Source organism: Haemaphysalis longicornis, unplaced genomic scaffold, assembly GCF_048455015.1.
Source record: "Haemaphysalis longicornis isolate Haplotype H1 unplaced genomic scaffold, Haemaphysalis longicornis Haplotype H1 scaffold_1, whole genome shotgun sequence".
Lineage (NCBI taxonomy): Eukaryota > Metazoa > Arthropoda > Arachnida > Ixodida > Ixodidae > Haemaphysalis > Haemaphysalis longicornis.
In genome coordinates, this window is record NW_027526203.1 from 156573889 (window position 1) to 156595672 (window position 21784).

The 21784-nt window shown below is 49.7% G+C and overlaps 1 protein-coding gene across 2 annotated transcripts in view; it reads right to left on the reverse strand.

Annotated features, from left to right (window-relative positions):
- The window catches only part of LOC144138356 (uncharacterized), a 47634-nt gene extending 26276 nt beyond the window's left edge, over nt 1-21358 (reverse strand). Inside the window, exon 1 of one of the 2 annotated variants that reach the window (XM_077670609.1) lies at nt 21084-21358. In XM_077670609.1, coding sequence (XP_077526735.1) covers nt 21084-21233 — 150 coding nt within the window. In that variant the 5' untranslated portion in view covers nt 21234-21358. The remainder of the gene's footprint in view (nt 1-21083) is intronic. The other variant, XM_077670602.1, reaches the window with a different exon arrangement.
- Between the last annotated feature and the right edge of the window lie 426 nt (nt 21359-21784).

A 21784-nucleotide genomic window follows, 5' to 3' on the forward strand; every position in this document is an offset into this window, starting at 1 on the left:
GACTCCTCCGGCACATCCAAATGAATGCCCTGATCACTCCCTCCCGCCTATTCCTCTATCGCTATAGATCTGACCCCTCTTGTCCCAACTGCCCCACTGCCTACGCTGATTTACCTCATTGCCTCTTCTACTGCCCGGTGGCTCAGCTATCCGACTCGTATCCCTCCCCATCCCTTTCCATCACCACCTGGACCGACTGGCTTGGCTCTGAAGGAGAAGAACAACAGCGCAGACTGGTCGTCCAGGCGGTGGACATGCTCGGCCTGTAACTTCGGCCGAATAAAGGCCTTTTCTCTCTCTCTCTCAGTTTCGGGCGCTTCTCGCGTCGATAGCATAGTGGGTAAAGTATCTTCAATGCAAGCCGGCCGTAACGTTGGGCCGGCCCGAGGCCGCAAAAAGTAGTACGCCTACGCGTACTACTTTTTTTCTGCTTGAGTGGTTTATGCCATTTTATGCAAAAAAAGGCAAGATTCCGAAGAGACTTCGGCAAAACAACGTGAACTTCAGCAGGGAAACTGGCTACAAACCGTACAGACAGCCAGGAGGTCTGAGTTCTGCTACAATGGTTGCCGAACAACTGAAGCGGTAGCGACACCGGTCATGTCGATGGAAAAGTGTTGATGGAAACGAATAAAGGACGCATTATTTTTATAATTCCGGGTTTGTAGCTATACAGAATATACACAAAAAGTGTTTAACTCCCGAATTTTCTTAATGTGACGTCACTTCTCGTTGCGCCGCCGACCGACGATGCGCGCAGGGTCGCTTGCGATGCGCCTCAAAGCGAAAATTTAAAAGGAGTCTCTAAATTTCAGAAGCAATCAATTGTGAAAATATTTGATGATTACGGTTGGATTTTTTGGCGCAAGGCCAGCTAGGGCGAAGAGCATCCAACAAATTTTTTTGTGAAAATATCTGGTATTTATGTTCCTAAAAGGTAGTTCAAGCAGACAAAATTAAGCAAAGACAAATGCATTTTCCCTTCACGACCCCTTTAACGCACCGACGCTACACAGGAGATGAGGCGCGCTCATTGTGGAGGGCTCCGGATTAATTTTGACCAACTGGGGATCCCTGGGGAAATTTCGAACAGGCGGGCGTTTTTGCTTTTCGCCGTCATCAGAAAAGCGGCCGCCGCGGCCGTGAATCGAACCCGCGTCCTCGGGCAATTGCTGATATGCAAGCAAAGGCACTCTGGCAAGAGTCTCCTCAACCAATCCAGAAAGAATGTGCCAGCTTGGAACCAATTAAGCGTACTTCCACTTTAGACCTAATTTGCACATTACTCGCACCAAGCAAGAGTAAAAAGATTCTTCCCTTGTTCACCCACAGCCGCCTATTGATCATTTCAGAATGTATGGTTGCACCAATCCGGCAATTGTGTGTGCAAGTGTCGCTTGCAAAGCGACAAAATCTTGCAAAGTCCTAAATACTGCGAAACGTAACTGGTTGCTTTCCATGCCATGTCAAAAGTAAAAGGCAGTCAAATTAAGGAAAAAGCAAGCCTTCATTTGTTAGTCGAAGGCAAAGTTATTTTGAGGTTGAGACCGCCACCTTGTATGCGTTCAATTACAAATTGAATCAATCAGCTTGACAAAACACAAACGCTGGGCCTAGTGCGAAATGCGAGTATCTTAGATCATTTTTTTTTTGCCTTGTCTGCATGCTTCTCTTGAAAACAACGTTCAGTACTATTTCGAGTATTTTTTGACGTTCTTTTCGCTAATATTTTTTCCGTACTGGCGCTACACCTGGCCTAGCAGTAAAAAATTAAGGAAGCTCACAGTAACGCCTAAAAATTGGTAGCGAAGCTGTACGCAACCGTCATGACCATCACGACGGTTTAGTCCACGATTGCAGCCGATTTGTTTGTTCGTCGCTGCAACATCCTTTGCTTCAGCTGTGTTAGCATAAGTGTTATTGTAAGTTATAATCGTTGGTCATTAAATGTTGTGTATGCGTTAGCACGTTTCACAACTCAGAGTTGAACCGAGCGTCGGCTCCCGCTACCGATGGGGGTTCTCGCAGCTGGCGAACGCTATCGTCTGCACATTGCCGGCATACCGCTCACGCACCTTCAACCCGCTGCATTGAACCAGTTCGTTGTTTTGGGCCCACCCACGTCTCTTGGCAGCATTCTCTGCGGCCACGTGGTCCGTGTTGGCTCTCTGGGCTCGTTTCCGTTCTTCGTCCATAGCGCAACGAGCCTCGAGGCGAGTGGCCTCATTGGGCGTGCTGACCACCCGTGGATGACCCATCCCTGCGCCTGAGCCGGCGCACTTCTAAGACGCAAGCGAATGACGAACGCACAGTCCTATATTGTGCATAGAGTTTCTCAATATTACCTAGAGCGGAAAGTGTCGCTGCGATCGCACGCCGACATGGGAATTGTGGGTAGTGTGCGAATCGGATTGGCAGCAAGTGGCTAATACAAAGGGCTATGGATTAGGCTTCTCGGCTCGGAAGTGCTTGTTAGTTCTGTTTTCGGTATGCTTTACCGTTTTCGGGATGCCACTTTCTGGCATTCAATGGCTATCACAGATATGTCTAAATAACAGCGTGATTAGCACTTAACGCATGTGCTCGCGTTAGGGGCGAGTTTCTTAAGATGAAGGGGTGACCACATGCAGTGACGGCGACAAGCGACGCCGAAAACGTAACTCAAAAGGTACAACAGCAGAGTGCACTGGGTGACAGCGACAAGCGAAAAAAAAATTGATACACTGCCGCCAATGTCCTCTGTCGCTGTCGCTACAATTCACTCTATTGCCGCTGCCGCTCGCTTGTGGGCTGCTTCTGGCCAGCAAAAAGCGAGCGAGGGTCCCAGCGGCCTGTTATATACCGCAGCATACTGCTTGCCGCCGCCGCCCACACTACAGCCACAAAATAAGCTACGCTAGCCCACACTATCCGTTTTCTGCACACATTCAGTTACGATTTTCGCATCGCTCGTCACCGCGTTTACTTACTCCTTGAAGCATGCACTGCCTTGGCAGGCGCAATGGAGCAGCATATAGCGACTCAACAAGCCAGTATTTATTTGCCATTTGAAGCATTCATGCAATTTCATAATGCTTTGCGCGCGTACTTGAAGACTTACTTGCGGTAACAAGCTTCACTTCTACGTTAATTTATACCTGCTTAGACAGACAGACAGACAATGAACTTTATTGAATGTCCTGAGGAGCACTGCTGCCGTTCAGGGCGGCAGCGCTGCGGGCAGCTCCCACGTGGGGACGGGGAGGCCGAGCCTCACCGCCGCGTCGTGGGCCCTCTGGACGGCCCTTAGCTGGTGCATTAGATCAGGGCTCTCCAAGTCGGAGCGCCATTCTTCCTCGGTTATGCGTTGAGGGCCCCGAAGTGAGGGACACCGCCAGAGCATATGATCTAGATTGCTACGTTCGCCACAATCCGGGCAGTCCGGTTCAAAAGTGTCCGTGTAGCAGCTGAGAGTGGATAGACTAGGATAAGACCTGGTCTGCAACATTCTGAGTGTGGCTGCCTGCGGCCTGGAGAGTTTCTCGTGCGGAAGAGGAAACGTTCGCCTGCCCAGCTTATAGTGCTGAATGATCTCGTTGAACGTGAATAAAGTGTCTCTGAAGACCTCCCAACCAATCCCCGAGGAATCGCCTCCGTCCGACCCGGCGCGGTGTGTTATCTCGCGCGCGCGGGTGTGGGTGACCTCATTGAGATTAGTTAATGACAAGTGCGACCCTAGGTGAGCGGGAAACCAGATGATAGTGTGTGAGGAAATGACCTTATTTCCTAGGATGTGAGCTACCTCGGCCGAAACGGAACCTGACGCAAAGGCCCTAACGGCTGCGCGGGAATCGGTGTAAATTCGATGCCGGCTGTCGTCAAGTAAAGCAAGAGCCACCGCGGCCTGCTCGGCTCTAGCCGGGGTGGTGTTCCTGAAGGACGCAGAATTGAGAACTTTGCCACTGTGATCTACCATAACTGCCGAGAAGTTTGCCGATCGTCCGTACTGCGCGGCGTCCACAAAGCACGCGGAGTGCGGGTCGTCGCGAACTTGTTTTAGTAGGGCCTCGCCTCTGGCCCTTCGCCTGCCTGCATTGTGCTGAGGGTGCACGTTGCGGGGAAACGGGGAGATAGTTATGGCAGCTCTCTGCTCCTTAGTAAGGCCAACCTCGCGCTCCTCCTCTAGGGATGGAGAACAGCCCAGAACCGCCAGAATTTCCCTTCCAGCGGGTGAAGACGACAACCTGGCAGTCTGAGCCGTGTGCTGCGCTTCAATGATTTCCTCTAAAGAGTTGTGCACCCCGAGCTGCATGAGTCTTTCTGTGCTGGCATTCATCGGGATACCCAGCACGCGCTTGATGCTTTTACGAATTAGTAAATTCAGCTTAGCCTTTTCGTGATTCTGCCAGCAGTGCATGGCCGCCACGTACGTGATGTGGCTCATCAAGAATGCATGGAAGAGCCTCAAGAGATTGTCCTCCTTGATACCTCCTCGACTGTTCGAGACCCGAGTAATTAACCGTATCATGCTATCAGTCTTAGCGGTGATTTTGGCGATGGTGTGCCTGTTACAACCGTTCGACTCGATGAGCATACCGAGAACCCGGATAACCTCAACTCTGGGAATGGGATGTCCCTCACTCGTGCGGAGTGCAAGGTTCACCTCTGACAGTGGGACCCAGCCCTTGGGCTTAACCCCTCTCCGACTAGGTCTGTACAATAGGAGCTCCGACTTGCTCGAGGAGAGGCGAAGCCCCGTCCCAACGAGGAAAGCCTCTGTGCGATCTAGCGCTTCCTGAAGTGCTTCCTCTACCCTACCATCGCAGCCTCCGACGCACCATACGGTAATGTCGTCAGCGTAGAGTGTGTGGTTGATGCCCTTGACCTCCGACAGTCTCCGAGATAATTTACACATGGCAATGTTAAACAGGAGCGGGGATACCACCGACCCCTGTGGCGTCCCCCTCGTGCCCAGCTCGACAGGCTCTGAACTGAGGTCCCCAATCTTTAGCGTGGCCTTTCTATGTCTAAGAAACGAGCTGATAAACGCGTGAAAGTTCTGGCCAAGGCCCAACTCTGAGATGGAATCGAGTATGTGGGCGTGCGAGACGGTGTCGAAGGCTTTCTCTAGATCTAAGCCGAGGATGGCTCTAACGTCCCTTGTGTCCCTATCGATGATCTGATACTTGATCAGCTTCATGGCGTCCTGAGTCGAAAGGGACGGTCGAAAGCCGATCATGTTATACGGAAAGAGACCACGGTCTTCGATGTGCTTGGAGATGCGGTTGTTAATAAGATGTTCCGCCACTTTGCCTATGCACGATGTGAGCGAGATCGGTCTGAGATTAGTCATGTCTGGAGCGCGCCCCGGCTTCGGGATCAGGACGACCGACGCCAGCTTCCACGACTCCGGAACCGCGCCCCGTTCCCAGATGCGATTTATCTCCTCCGTAAGGAATGTGACCGACTCGTCATCCAAGTTTCGAAGAAGTCTGTTTGAAATTCCGTCCGGACCCGGAGCAGAACGTCCGTTGAGGGCCGCGAGGGCCTCCCTTACCTCGGGGACGGTAAAGGGCTCATCCAGAGCGGCCATTGGAGGGCCTCTGTAAGGCGGGTAGTCCGCATCATCCGAAGTGTCTATAGGTAGATATCTGTTGGCTAGCGACTCTAGTATTTCCGAATCGGAATTGGCCTGGCGGGCTGTGTGTAGTATCTTATCAGTAGCGCGCCTCTGATTAGACCGGGAATTGGATTCACTTAGCAACTGCTTGAGCAGGTTCCATTTTCCACCTGATCTCATCTGCCCGTCAACCGAATTACACACCTCGTCCCATTGCTGCTTGGAGAGCGTCTGACAGTGTAGCTCTATTGTGCGATTTAGTTCCGCAATCTTTTTTCGGAGTTTGCGGTTCATCCGCTGGCCCTTCCATCTATCGACGAGGGCTCTTTTCGCCTCCAAAAGGTTTGCCAATCGGCTGTCCATCCTATCCACATTTAGGTCGGTGACAACGGACTTGGTGGCGGACGCTACATCCTCCTTAAGCTGCGCTACCCAACTATCTAGGGACGTAGGGGTTTCGGTTTCCCTCTCTTCCCTGATTTTACGAAAAAGATCCCAATCCGTCATCCTAAACTCCTTCGGTGGCCTCTTGCGTACCACTAACGACGTGGCCAGCACACAGTGATCACTGCCCAAGTTCTCATTGAGGTTGCACCACACAGTGGGCCCAACGTTCGCCACGAACGTAAGGTCCGGCGCGGTGTCCCTGGCGCACGAGTTTCCCGTCCTAGTTGGAAAGGATGGGTCCGTAATCAGGGTGAGACCGTAGTCGGACGCCGCCCGCCAGAGATCCGCCCCCTTGGCCGTGACGCGGCGATATCCCCACGCTTGATGAGGAGCGTTGAAGTCTCCAGCAACTACAAGCGGAGATCCTGCCGCCTTTCTAACCGCCTTGGAAATGAGAGAAGTAAAACGCTGCCTCATGTCTCGAGGAGAGCTGTAAATGTTAAGTATGAAAAGGCTATCCCTCAGCTGGCCACTCGGAATGATCTCGATTAGCGAGTGCTCCGTTTTACTGTGATCCATGAAGAGATTGTGAACAGTGAAAGTGAACTTTTTCGAGACGAGAGTACTAATGCCTCTCTTGCCGTCTCCGTATACCGTATAAGATTCAAATCCAGAAAGTGAGACCGACTGAGCCAATGCCTCTTGGAGTAAAATGACGTGCGGTTTGTTAGGATGGGATCTGACGAACTGCTGTAGGACTGCCTTTTTACGTTGGGAGCCGCAACAGTTCCACTGCCAAATGACTATCTCGCTATCGTGTCCCGCCATGGTTGGGATCCTCGATTACCCTCTCGTGCGAAATGCTGCGCGCAGGCCGCCGTGACCGTGATCGTGACCGGCCGCCGTGCAGGGCCGCCATGACTCTAGAGCTACCTGTCGATGGAGATCCGTCTGGCGCGAAGGAACGAGGCAGGTTAGCCGTTATCCTCACATTAGATTCGACTGAATCGACTCTCGCGTTCAGGGCCGAGACCGCTTCGCTGAGGGCTTCGAGCGTGGTCCTCAATTCGGACTGGAATTCTCTTAACTCGGCTCTAAGCTCGTCGAAACCCTCGTCTCGTATGGGTTTAGACCTCTTTTTGGAGGGTTTCCCGATAACGGGCGCCTCGGGTTCCATTGGAGTTGCCACCTCCTCGGTTTCGGGTGGTGTAGGCCGTTGAGCCGGTAGGGCTTTTCCTGCCCTTTTCATCTCTGCTATTTCAGCCTTTAGCTGCTCGAAAGCGTTCCTCAGCGAAGCGTTCTCGCGTTCTAGCTGTACAATCCTAGCCGCGCTATGCTCTGGCGGTGTTGACGAAAGCCCCATTACCCTTGGTGTAAGTCCCTTGACTCGATCGACCCATGTGGTCTGTTCAGCTTCGGGTGGCTCCTGGATGCGCACGGCTGGTGGCCCCTTGGAGCGGGAACGTCTTCTGGATCGCGAACGTTCCGTGGAACGGGAGTGTCGGGTTTTGGAGCAAGAACGTGGCGCCTCGAAGCGTCCCCTCGAGGGTGACCTGCTCCGGTCACGTTTTCTGTCTGGCGACACAGGTGACTTGGCTCGCTGGCGCTCCCTTCTTCTGCGAACGACGTATGGCAGTTGAAACCGCTGCTTACACTGCTTGTCCGCCGTGGGATGAGGGCCCCCACACAGGGCGCATTTTGGCGTACAAACGTGGTCCTCGGGCGGGGATGCAATGCCACACCCTCTGCAGACAGTCTTTTCGGGCGTCGGACAAACGTCGGCCCGGTGCCCCAACCTGCCGCAGGCGTAGCAAACGTCCGTTTGTCTGCGGTAGAGCGTGCAGCGAAGCATGCTTTGTCCACACATGACGTAATTTGGTACCTTCAGGCCATCAAAAAGGACGACGACTGTAGTGGTGTTTTTGATACGCTTGACCTCCAGGGCCCTGGGATTCTTAGGCTGCACAATCATGTCTTTGAGCTGTCCTGCGTCGAAGTCGAGGTCGACGCCCCTGACGACCCCCTTGCACGTGTTGTCCGGCGCCGCCAAGTAGGAGCTGACCTCGTAGTTTGCCACTCCAACCGTGACTGACTCCACTCTTGAGTATGCCCGTGCGTTCTTCTGCGTCGGCGTACTCACGACAAAAATGTTTTGCATGGCGTTGGAACAGACGATATCGTCGGCGATCTCGGCAGGAGCGAGCTGCGCCGCTAACGCGAGAGCTTGGGCCACCTTGATTTGACTCACGTTCTTGACGTTTAGGCCTCCCCTGGGCCTAACAATAATTCTGTAGTGCTCCCTCGGCAGGTGGGGGAGCCTCGACGCTGCGACGATACGCTTCTTGACTTCGGCAGGAGTGCGGGCCCCGCCGGTGCCGCCACCACGTTGTGCCGAACTTGTCTTCCCGACCGGCGCGGGCGACCCTTGCATCTTGCGCTTTGAAAACGCCGTATTCCACCCGGACTCCAGGCACTCTTCGGGGGTGATATCCTCCCCCTCCATGGTCACTTGAATGGGCATCTTGAGAATAACACACACTAGCGCGGGGAGACGCACCCCCGCCGCGCCTTCGACGCAGTAGTCCTAGCCGGTTAGGCCTGGCGGCCTAGCGGCATGGTCCGGTCGAAAAGTCTTGAAAAATCCACTAAGGAACCACTCACCGACGAATATTTAGTATCGGCGTGATCCTCGTGACCTTCCGCATGAGATATCACAGAAATCAGCAACTGGCAGTGCAATTTTCGGACCGAAATCATTCAAAGAAGCAGGAGCCGATGTTTGCTCACCTGCTTAGACAAAACAAATAAATACAACGGGATTATATCATTCTCGCATCCGTAATGCTGCATCGCCTGCCAAGGCGCGTAGCATACGATAATGAGACTAATGAGAGGGAGCAAGAACACAGCTTTAGACAATATAAATAATTTTTTTCAGCTAAATATTACAAAAAATCAAAAAATTTCACCCAGTTTGAAAAATGTAATAACTTGAAAATATATCCGAGACGGCCCGCTGTATTTGGCAGCGTGAGCCAAAGGCAGGACTTCTACTTTTTTTTTCTTTGTAACTCTCTAATTTGTTTTGCAGCATAAGACCTCGAACACAGTGCCTTACACAAAACAAAATTTGTTGACAGCGGCACTTTCGGCAGCAATTTTTTAAACAAAAACTCAATTTGCGTAGCCACGAAGTCATTGCCGGTCATGCCATGCCGAACTTCCGGCCGAACTACACACTATGGCGGCACTCATGGAGGCGTAGAGCGCTTCCGCCGATTCACGTTGACGCTAGCGCCAGATTCCACTCTAGGTAAGCTAGTGAGAAACTATTATATTGTGAGCGTAGCCATCGAGTGACGCGAGTAGTGTGATTGCGATCGCGATAGTGTTGCCACGATTACGCTGGGGTGTTTTTTTTTTTCTGAAGGGAGGGGGGGGGGGCAATTTCGGACAATCTCTCTAAATGGGTATGTTTGGCATGACAAACGTGCTCCGGGGTTTTAACTGCTGGGCGGGTCGAGGCACGAGCTCACGTGCACGCGCTCACGGGCGCTCTTCTTGGTTTTGTTAACTGTCGGGTGGTCGAGGCCCGCGCTCATGTAGGCGCGCTTCTCGGCAATTTCTTGGTATTTTGAACTGCGGACGCGAAAAATTACGATTTGCTAAAGAGCTTCGCTCTTCAAAGTTCAACGCTGCAAAAGTTCAACGCTGCAGATCCCGTGGAGATCTTTAACGTGCGATGAAGTGTGGACACAAGAGCGCTTTCGTTTTCAGCCCCTCAGCTGAAGTGACCGGAATCAAATCGGCGTCTTTTGGCTCAGCAACCAAAGCTCCTTCGCCGCTTACACCCTGCCTCAGTGCGTCTTAGTAGATACAACTACCGTAGGCTGCGTTAGCATCCGTGTCGGTTATTTAATAGTTGACGATGCTTGTTGGAGTACTGGGGCACTTGAGCTTCCTCCTATGATGGTGGAAGGCCCCACTTGTCTGTCCAGTTTTGAGAGCGCATGTGTGGTTTTTAAATAATGTAAATAAAGTTATACTCTATCCTTTAACGACGTCGCAGAAAAACTGGAAGTCAACGACTGGGCGCGGGCTCGTCACTTGTGTGATTAATGGTTTCGTGCGAACGGTGGGTGGGTATGTTGACTTCGAAGCAAAGTGAAAACTTCTGAATCGGCGGAGTTCTGGCGGTTGCTCTCACTGTCAGTGGCCAATTCGCCATAATTGGCGTGTTGGGTCGCCGCGTCCGACGGGAATTGTGGCGAGGTGTTGGTGCATACATGCAGCCAATGGAAAGTTTGAAGGCAAGCTCTGGGCACGCTTTTGGCGACGTTGACCTAGGGACGCCACTTTTTTTGGCCAGATGAGGCAAGCAACGCTCATGATATATATATACATACAAAGAGAGAGAGAGAGAGAGAGAGAGAGAGAAAGAGAGAGAGAGAGAGAGAGAGAGAGAGAGAGAGAGAGAGAGAGAGAGAGAGAGAGAGAGAGAGAGAGAGAGAGAGAGAGAGAGAGAGAGAGAGAAAAAGAGAGAAGAAAAGAGATAAAAAGAACGAGAAAACGAGAGCGACAGAGAGAGAGAGTGACAGAGACAGAGCGACAGAGACAGCTCCTTGAAGAAGCAGAGAGGTTTGCCGGAGTTTACAGTCGCATGATTCTCTGCTAGCAGTAGAAGATGGCAGTAGAAGATGGCATATGGGACCATCAACTTTATTTGTACAAATCAAAACCGACGTTCCTGCATCAAATGTTAAAGAATGCATTGCGCATGTCCCCCCTTTTGCTAAAGCCGACGACACTAGCATCATTGACTTGTCGTTTCATCTAGGCAGTCTGAGTCCTGACTATACCGTCAATTCTTTGTGGCTAAGATTCAAAACCATTATCTTGCACTGGGTGAATTCATTTGTACCATTAAGAAAAAAAAGAAAAGATAGGCGTAATCCCTGGATAACGCCAGAGATTGTTCGTCTGAAGCGAAAAATAGGAAGGCAAAGGAAAGCGAAAAATCGTGAAAAGATATCTAACCTATCTTCACAGTTACGAACAAAGCTTAGGCAAGAAAAACAGAAATATTACGAGGAAACACTTACACACTTCGTGATGTATTACCTGTTGAGGAACTGGGCCCGGGCCATGGCACCGCTCAGAACGCTATTTATTCCACTTCTTCCTCCACTAGTTGATGATGGTGATAATGTCCTATACAAGCTCGTCTTCGTCTTTCCTCAACATTACCCGCAAACGTTTTGGCATCACTTGTCACAAACCGCTCAAAGCCAAAACAGCATTGTTGTTGAAGACGAAATCACAACCGACTGTTCCGAAATTGCGTCTTACCATACTAAGTTCTTCCAGTGTGTCTTCAAATGATTTTAAATGTAGTGCTTCAACTGCAGCAACATCATTCTCCCATACTTCTGACATGCCAGAAGTGCGAACAAGCTATGAAGGAATACTCTCGCTCCTGCTAAATATTAAAGAGCATAAATCTGTGGGTCTCGATGGAATTCCAAATGCTTTCTTTTGTAGATATGCTGAATGAGTTGCCCGATACTTGGAAATAATCTTGAATTCCTCCTTGCGAAAAAAACGGGTCCCAGACAACTGGCTTGTAGCAAAACTGATCCCGGTACACACAAAACCGGAAACAAGCAGAATATTGAAAATTACCGGACGATCTCCTTCACCGGCGTCTGCTGCAAACTCCTCGAACATGTTATATCCAAACCAATATATCAGTACCTATACAATACAAAATTACTACATCCTAACCAACATGGCTTCCGACAACAGCTATCAACCGTAACGCAGCTTCTTGAGACCATCCAAGACTTTTCAAAATCAATAGATAATGAAAATCAGGTTGATGCAATATGCCTTGATTTCGCAAAAGCCTTCGATAGGGTTCCTTATAACGAATTAATCATGAAATTGAAGCAGCTTGGTATAAATAACCATGTAGTGTAATGAATCAGGTCATTTCTGACATGTAGGACGCAGTACGTGGACATACACGGCTACAAGTCCGACCGTTTACTCGTAACTTCTCGAGTCCTTCAAGGGTCCGTCCTCGGGCCGGTGTTATTTCTCGTTTACATCAGCGATATTTGTTCTGATATTAATCAAAACATTGCTGTTCGACTGTCCGCCGATGATTGTTTACTTTATCGTGAAATATACAACCATAATGATCAAAAAATGCTCAGCGACGTCTATTGAAAAATTGTGTGATACTTAGAAAATGCAAATAAATAAAAAACGGTTGTTTTGCGAGTTACAAACAAAGTAAAGCACGTCGAAAATTTTGAGTATCAGCTAAGTTCACTGCACTAGCTACCGTTAACAAATGTAAATACTTAGGAGCAACAATATCTGAAGACCTCAACTGGACCCAACAAATCACTAATATCTGCTCTACTGCTGAAAAGATGTTATGGTTCTTACGTTGCAAATTAAAACTTGCTCCAGCCCCCGTAAAGTTGACAGCGTACTTAATAGTAAGGCCTACACTGGAACACGCAAGCATAATATAGGACCCTCATCAAAAGTATTAATTCAAAAAATCTAGCGGGTACAAAGAAGGGTGGCTAGATTTATTCTTTCAAAATATTATCTTAATGATTCCGTAACACAGATGCGGCAAGAACTAAATTTACAACCCCTCCTAGACCAACGTCGCATAGTGAGATTTAAATTCTTGTTTTTGCTCTCCCAAAATACATTTAACTTTGACGCAGAGCAGTACCTCATTCCCCATTAAGTCCGGAGCCTACGAAGAGACCACCCCAGAAAATATCTAGTCCCTCAATGCCGTATGAACACATATGAATGCTCTTTTTTTCCCTAGAACAATTAAAGACTGGAATGTATTACCGGATGGGACACGTGATTCTCAAACTGCACAACATTTTGAAAACAATGTTACAAAATATTTTTAAGTGAACCTTCGCGAACGCTTTACTGTTTTTGTGTGTGTGTTCTATTGTAAATTTGAATGTATCTGCTGTAACTTGCCTCATGTACGTTGTAGGATGTAGTATTGTGAAGTGTATTCGTCATGTATGTGATGTAGCATGTAAGTTGTAGAATTTAATGTAGTGATGCATTCTTTTTATGTATCGGCTATACATTTCTTCTTCATGCTTGACATGACGGTTACGTCAGATTTCTACCCCCCCCCCCCCTGTAACGGCCCAATCGGTCAACAGTAACTGGAAATAAAAATAAATATGTAAATTAAACATTTGTATGGGAGCGCCTTCTCCGAAGGAAATGTAAGGGCATTATTTGTGAGGGCCGGGTTGGAATAGACCGCGGTATGCTATGAATCGTTTGGGCCAATCCAGAGCTACGGCACTTGGAGGCGATACGACTTCGGAGGTGGTTTCTTGCGTGTAGAGATTTTCAAGTACGGATTGTCAAATAAACTCTTCAGCCGCCGTGCTAAGCATGGCGGTTGAAGAGTTTATTTGCCGATGCCCTTTATTGTCGCCGTTCCCATATATTGGCGATTGATTGGGGGGCTTCACGAGCAGAAGCTTCACCTGGGCTCTGAGGCGCGCCGTACTTGAACGCTGCAGATTAGGTTAGACCTCCTGGAGATCATTAAAGGAGTACTGACAGAATCTTGAAGGCTAGATAACGTGGGCGATTGATTGGTGTAAACACACATACATCTGCAAAATAGCAGCGGAAAATACTGCCTAGAATATATTAAAAATCAATCATGAAGTGTGCGTAACACAACCGAGCAGCCAGCGGAGGCCCTCGCGAGATCGACACCTACTTTGATGTGGAGTGAGTAAACAACATTCAAACACGTCACGGATTTGTGTTGGCCGCTTCCGCACTGCGAGCGTTTCTCGCCGGCTTGCCGCTCCTATCGGAGGTCGGTGCTTTTGCTCTCAAGCTACAAACGATTTAATCGTTGGTGCTAGAGGCGCCGGGATTTCGTTGGATCATCGGGCAGCTGGTCGCGACCTGATTTCTACAGCGATTCAGGGCACTATTCATTGCTTTTTACTATACTGGAAGCGAGAACGCGCCGGGAACCCGACAGGCGCATATGCCACCAACCAGCACTGTCGCTTTGCGGGCGGCGGCCGCGAAGTGGCGCAGGCAGGCGCAGGTACCTCGAGTAATAGCTTGCTCCCGCTCCTCTAAATGGCACTCATGGCGCAAACAAAGCTGGACATAAGAAGAAAGAGGTAATGATGTGATGGCGGGTTGCATTAAAAATAGTCATCTGCACCGCTTACGAGAGCGGCAATCGAATATCCGCCACAGTGTTAAGTCTAACATCTGCAGGCCGACCAGTAGGCAGACCGGGTGGCTGCTCCCAGCGCGCGTCTCCCCACACACAACACCTTGACTGTTGCGCGTCGTTCTCTAGCCGCGGCAGCAATCGGCACCGCAGCGCCTGCATCACGTCAACGGTCACTTTTTAATTAACCGCCCCACGAGATCAGTACGTAGGGGCATTAGCAGAAACTGCGCCAACGCGGAATCGACAGTGCTACGGCAGCTGTGATCTGTGATATACGTCGAACAGTCATGTAGGCAGCTTTGTTTATACCAAATCCAGCCTTTAGCGACACCCGCTGAAACCGAAACTGCGACTGGCCGCATTAAAAACGTCTCTAATTAAACCACCGTTGTGCGCTGAAGCAAGTGAGGTTTCCACACGTGATAAATAGGTCGTTAGTTACTTAGCGCAACAACAACAAAAAAAAAAAGATGCAAAAGTGTTCTGTCGTACCCCTTTAACTTAAATGCGATGAAGTGTGGACACGGGCGTTTCCGTTTTCCGCATCGTTCAGAAAAGCAGCCACAGCTGCCGAAATCGAACCCGCGTCCTTGAGCTCAGCAGCCCAGCGCCATAGCCACTAAGCCAACGCGGCAAGTAGAACCGTTAATGGCAACTTTACATATAAACACGCGTGTTTGTTGGAAAACTCTTTGAGAAGCCGTAAAGCAAGTCTGATATCGATGTGAGAAAGCGACCCTGTAAGGAATAACTAAGAAGACGTATACACACGGAGCTACTTTATACGCCAGCTTCGCTACGACGCACAAATGATTTGACCAGAAAATATTTTTCTACGTGCCTAATGAGACGACATATCTAAATAAGAAGACCGTCATAAGAGCCCAGGAATCGTTGTGCACAGATCCCCTTAAAGTTCAACTTCAATACGAACACGAGCGCATTGCTAGGAAGGCACATGAGGCGTTCTTTTCCGCAATGCGCCTGAAACCAAAGCTCAGTCGGATAAAACTGCAGTGACGAGGAAAACTCTGCAACTTTCCCCTAAAAAGAGGGTGGCAAGAAAATAGTTCAGATAACGCCCTGAACACGTGTACGCAGATCGTAGTTCATATCGAAGATAAGCCAGTTCCTACTCTTTCACGGATTCAAATGAGCCAAATTCATTCGTCCAAACGGTGTTTGCTTTTTGCTTGGCTGTTCAGGCTGTTTCATGGGAGCTTTCACAATTTTTTTTCGGCTTTTAAAAGCTGGCTTATTATGAATTCAGGCGGCAATGAGGAGATGGGCGAAGGATCCGTCTCCAGATGTCAACGACAAGGTGCACTGAAGAAGAAGTGAACGAAAGGAAAAAGAGATGCGGAACAATGATTTCACTTCGTCTCCCCCGTCCCTACGAAAAAGGCGCGCCAACGATAGGCTGAGGGAGCTCGCGAACAATGTAAAAAAAATGCCCGGGAGGGGAAAGATGCGGAAGTCTTCCTGGCACGCCATTGTTTGAATTCTAAGGACTGTTGGCCGTAATTACAATACACTGCCATCATTATAAAGTGCAAATCACGGCCGTTCCGGGAAATTGTAGAATCTGTAAATTTTTAACGCTGGCTCAGGCATGCGCCAGCATGGCCTCTATCACCTTGTAGGAGAACGAACTAAATCTACGCAAGCGCAGATAAATCTTAGCTTGGACTGCTCTATTGTGTCTCTTTCGAAATAAAACCAGTTGATAGCTCAGCGCAGTTCTTGTCTTGCCTCTCTCTCTTTTGCGCTGTTTTGCCTAGGTTACGAGAATACTCACGCTCATAATCCCGATCTTCCACGTAGCAAACAAAAATGCCTCATTAACAGCTGCATGAAGCGCTATCCATGTAACCCTGTGTTATTTCTTTTGCTATTCGATATGATTTATTTCGCTTGTACAGTATTCCTTTCACTACGAGACAGTATTTCTTCCGCTTAAAAAGTATTTCATTTGTTACCAAACAGTTTTAATCCGCGCTTCATGCGAAAGTGCGCCTGTTGAAATTCACTGTGATTTCACGGCGCAGGTGGTTCGTGAAACTTTTTGCTCTGTTTTGTGGCGATGGTAGCGGCCCTTTGCGAGCTGTTATGTAAAATCACGCGGCCTTTGCGCAGGCTGAACTTGCCAATGCGTGACCTTCGCGCCAATTGTCCATAATACGTCATGCTTTATCCAATCACCGAGAGGGCATGATCTACAAGGCACAGTGTTGTTGAATAGGCCTACGCTGTCAAGTCTGTTGCATTTAGCATAGCTTTTAATCCGAAGCTCTCTATGCCTTACTGATGGCGTCCGGCACGCCGCAAAATGCATTAGAGGAAAGCAAACTTTACACAAGCGCCTGAGGAAAAAACGATACAGACCGTACGCCAGCATAGGAAATAACAATACCTGTTTATGATTTGAACATCCTTTAAACGCGGAAAATTTCGCTACGGCGCTATTATCGGAAAGGCATGGTCGGTTCCGTGGAGCGTAGTGCGGGACAGCGCATGTGCAATAAACCCGCCTTGGATTGTAGGGTTTAACGCGCCGACGCAACGCAGGCGATGAGGCGCGCCGTAGTGCAGGGCTCCGGATTAATTTTGACCACCTGGGGATCTTTAACGTGCGCCGAAATCTCGTACACACGGGCGTTTTTGCTTTTCGCCTCCATCAGAAAAGCGGCCGCAGCGGCCGGGAAACGAACCCGCGACCTCCTGCTCAGCAGCGCAACGCCTTAGCCACTGAGCCACCGCGGTGGGTCAGTGGCGGGAAACCCGTCTTGTCGCCACCGTAGCTGACATAAATGCATCACCAGGTGCTGTAATATTACGTTCCATTCCTAAAAGCACCTATGGCCGTTTATTTGTGCCATAGGGAGCCATTTCGCGGACCACCGCAGCACGGACGGCTGGTGCTCCGGCCGAATGGGACGGCCGGAGCAACAGCGCGCCGCCGGCAACCGATCGCGGAGGCCGTGATCGATGTCTCGACACTAAAAGTGCAACGTCAGGTGTCGCGGCGATGCATTTTGCCACGCGCTCGCGTACCCCGGCTTATTTTGCTGCGGATTCCTGTGAAGAGGGAACCACTCCTACATGAACACCGTAAATGCTGACAATACACGTTCTCTCTCTCTCTCTCTCTCTCTCTCTCTCTCTCTCTCTCTCTCTCTCTCTCTCGCGCGCGCGCGCTACCGGGTGTACCTTCAGAGTAGCACACACCCGCACTCTGGAATTGCCCAACCAAAGAATCCATCACGAGAAAGCTTCGCGTTCAACCATCGTCGTAATTAGACGGAGGGATGCATGTTGTATTATTTGAGAGATATTGAAGCTACTGCGCATATTCGTTTTCTGGGGACACCAATCTATATTTAGGCCAACTTCGCTTCTGCCTTCAGTGTTCCTTTAAATGGGCCATGCACACAGAATACAAGTTTGTTTTAATGGAAAGATTTCGTGGTTTGTGGTGCCCCCCGCGCTTGTCCGGAAAAAAACGATGGATGCATTACTCACCGACAAATTAACCAACCTAAACTAGAATTTTGATTCTCCCGCCAAATCGTGTGTTTTCATGGTCTGCAATGATGTCAGGTGCTGGGGCATAGCCTCCTTTAGTAGGTTATATAGGAGGCTATGGCTGGGGAGGCTTGTTTACCGTTAGTCAACCTAGATGGCGCCACAATACCGCGGCGGGCCGTCTCCTGCCTTTGTTTTTGACCGTATTTGCGCCTGGCTTGTTTTTGTTAAGGTAGAAAATAATCGTTTCGTGTAACATGGTGTTCGCTCGACATATATAATTACGTAAGACACCGTCGCTTACGCCAATGGGCAAGTGTCGTCTTAGACAGCCCCAAGGCACCGCAGTGTTGTGCAGCTAAAACAGCACAGTGCGCGCAGTACCAACACCTGTAGCACGCATCGGTCCTTCTATGATTACGTGTACTTTCGTAACCCGTTCCCCTTGCATTCTTACAGCTATAAAAAGAGTGTGCCCGAAAGGTAAGCGCAAATAGCTCGTTCGGACAGCTTATGACCCCTGTTTAATCTGCGTTGGATTTTGCCGGCCGCAGCCAATGGCACAGCTGCCTATAATACGTCATAGGTTGTGTTGCGGGAAATGTGCTAGTCGGTCGCATGGTCATTCCTTTTTTTCCTAATGTAATTCATTTAAGCGAAGTTTACGTTAAAAGTGGTATCAGTATGATTCTAACGAGGAAATCTTTCAAATGAACCAAACTTGTCTTTTTTCTGCATGACCCTTTTAAGGGTACAGTCACGTGCGACTTCAAGGTAATCGCGCAAGCTTGGACCGATGAAGACGATAACTCTCCCGCGCGGCATTTTCGGCGCGCCTGGGACCTGGTTTATTCATTCTCCTCTCCTTCAGTCGTTGTTCCTTCAAACAGCCAGAACTCCCGTGGCTAGTAAATCACCCTTTTAGGTTTGTGGTGATTTTGTGTGGTTGTAATCCCGTGTGCGCTGTATGTTTGGTTATTGTGAGCAGCGATGGCATCCATTGTTTTTAAATGCCCAGTGTTTCCTGGCGAAATGTTTGCGCACACCTATTCGATAACTGCTGTCACTTGTAACGCCTCTGTGCTATCTTGCACAGATTTAGATAAAATTGTATTACCATATCGTTTTGTTATAATTATGCACCAATAAAAATTTTGGCCTTGTTGCGTAAAGGTAGAAATACTGCATTACATATACCAGAACAAGTAAAGCTGAAAAAAATGCCACGATGAGTATGCCTGGAAGAGCGACGAGAAATAAGTACGCTTAGCCAAGTTTTGTCTCAGCGAGAAATTGCAAGAAAGATTAACCGCCCGCAGAAGACAGTAAACCGAATCCTATAGGCGTTCTACCGGGACAATCGTTTGGAGGATGCGCCGCGACAGAGGAGGCGAGGAAGACCACTCAAGTAGAGGCTGACGAAAATCAAAGAGCTCGGCTGTTCATCAGCGTTTCCGCCATCAGGCGCCGTCTTAACGCACCCGGGCTAAAAAGCTATGTGGCACCACGAAAGCCGTCCTTGACATCAATGCATCGGCAGAAGCGGGTAGGGTTTGCAAGCGACCACGAAAACTGGACCACGGAAGAGTGGCAACAGGTCATCTTCAGCGATTAATCTACGTTCACATCATGCTGGGACCAGCGACTTCGTGTTTGGAGGGTCCCCTGTTCACAGTAAGGGCAGTGCATGTGTGGGTGGATGAATACATAATAGCCGTGTTTCATCGCCTTTGTTGCAGCTACCAGCCGGGCAACATTCACAACGTAGCAGCAAGCGGTAGATTCTCCGTGAACGTCTGGGGCGCCGTGAGCTTCCTTTCGCTGTAAACGGCCCATTCCCGGACGGCTCGTTTTATTTTCAACACGTTTCCCTGTCCACACATCAGTGCAGCATGACTCAAATATCGGTGGTGTCGCGCAGCTAAGGTGGCCTCAAAAAGCCCCGACATGACCATAATCGAGAACGTTCGGGGATTAATGAAGGTAAATTTGGCTCGGTGCAACGTCGAAAAGTTAATGCGGCAGTGGAAGCAGAAGGAAATAGTCTCCGACAGGTCCGAGACTTCGTGCATTCATTATACGCTTCCCTGCCACCAGAGTTGAGAAGCTGAAGCAAAAAATGGGTGGGGCGACCCCGTTTTAAGAGCGACACCTTAGTGTTCCTTGTTGTGAACCCTAAATGCAAGCCCAATTTCTTACCGCATCATGTATTAGGCGGCACATACAAATATATTTGTGTTAGGTCTGTTCATTTTTTTTTTCGCTTGTTATATTTCCCGGGCATGCTCGGCAAATCGCCAGTAAACAGTTGTGCCTTTTCATCTCCCCTTTGTGCTGGCTGGCCATGCGGTATGCCACATGCGCGCACTAATGTGATTGTTTGTAGTCATACAAGTGGGTCGTCATCGCTGCGTGCGCTATAAAAAAAGAGGGAGGGATTACTTATTTTACCGCAGGAGTGATGGCTGCTTGAACACACCGCGATCGAACGAAAGAAGGCGCAAATTAGGACACAAGCGCAGTAAAACAAGCCGCACGGTGGCGTTGTGGTCGGTGGACGCTCAGGCGATTTCCTTCAAATCGCACGCGACTAAAGCTGTGTACCGGGCGACTATCTAGATGGGTGCTGCGGCGGGAATCAAATCCCGTCCGTCGTCGCTCGAACGGTTTGTGTACGTTTCCAGCGTAGGAGAGTTGGACAGAGTTTGCGGCGCTCGAGTGACTTGTACGAACTTGTACGAGCTAGCGTAGGACTGCAGTTTGAAGTTTGTTATTGGTTACTCATGTATCCATAACGTTCATCATAAGCGCACAAAAAACACGGTCCGTGTTTTTTGTGCGCTTAAGATGAACGTTATGGAATACCAACTAGCCCGAACGCAAGCCCTTCATGTATCCAGTTTCTCTAATGCAAATATTTGTATGTAAGCCTTCGTTTCCTTTTATCAGACCCAAACGCTTCGAGTTCGCCAATCGCCGAGAACTTGAACACCGTCGCCCTCCAGAGCCTTCTGCCAAATAACCCGAGAAAGGGCGATTGGGTTCCTGACCGGCATCTGACATCGCCACAATGAACACGACATCTTTACTGCCCTCTACAGAAGAGCGCGTTCAGTTGCGGGGCTTGCATGCCTCGCCAAGGTATCGCTATGCATGTTAACAAAGACGTGCCACGCTGATTGTGTAGCAAAGTTTTTTGCGTTTCACGGCAGCCAAAACCAAACCTCGCCACGATCTGACTAAACGGGATTCTTTCCAATTGCTACAGGACGACATGAAGTAATAAGGGCGTACCTGTGCAGGCGGTTGGCGAGGTCTAGCCACCTCTCGCTTTGACCGCTCCTCCCTTGCTGCGCCGAGCTGACGTTGGCTTGCGGGAGCGCTCCCTTGCTGAGGCTCTTTCGGCTTGGCTCCGGCGTTGGATGGGCGGGCTGCGGATGCCATCGATGCCACCGTCCGTTACCCCGGCCGTGGGCAAACAACGGGAGTGGATTTCAGAATGGGCGGGTCACCTTTCACTGTCACATGCACTGTCACGTGGCGCATGTGCGTAACATGTACTCAATATTTACAGGCGGGGACTTAATATTGCAGACCATGCGAGCGCGTGGCAAAAGCCACCCATGCGCATTCTGGAGGCCCCACGCCTGTTGTCGAGACCAGCGCGGCGCGCATGCGCGTCGTTTTTTAATCGCTGGCACGCTGATTTTCTTGCTTCCTGCAGCGGTGCTGCGATGGTCACTGAAGCGCGGCTGAGCGAAGCCTTTGCAGCATTCCTTTGGTTCCTATGGCATATTTGGGGCCTAGTTGGACGATTGCGCCGGCTTTACGCAAGTGCTCCTCGCGTCCTGACAAACACTTGCTCGGCATGTTTTGTTTGTTTTGTGCTTTATCGATTAAAGACGTTGATACTAGCGGTTTGCGAACGGCGTCACCGAATGAAGCGCGTAGGAAGCACCATCACAGAGGACCGCGCTAGGTACAACGAACTGACA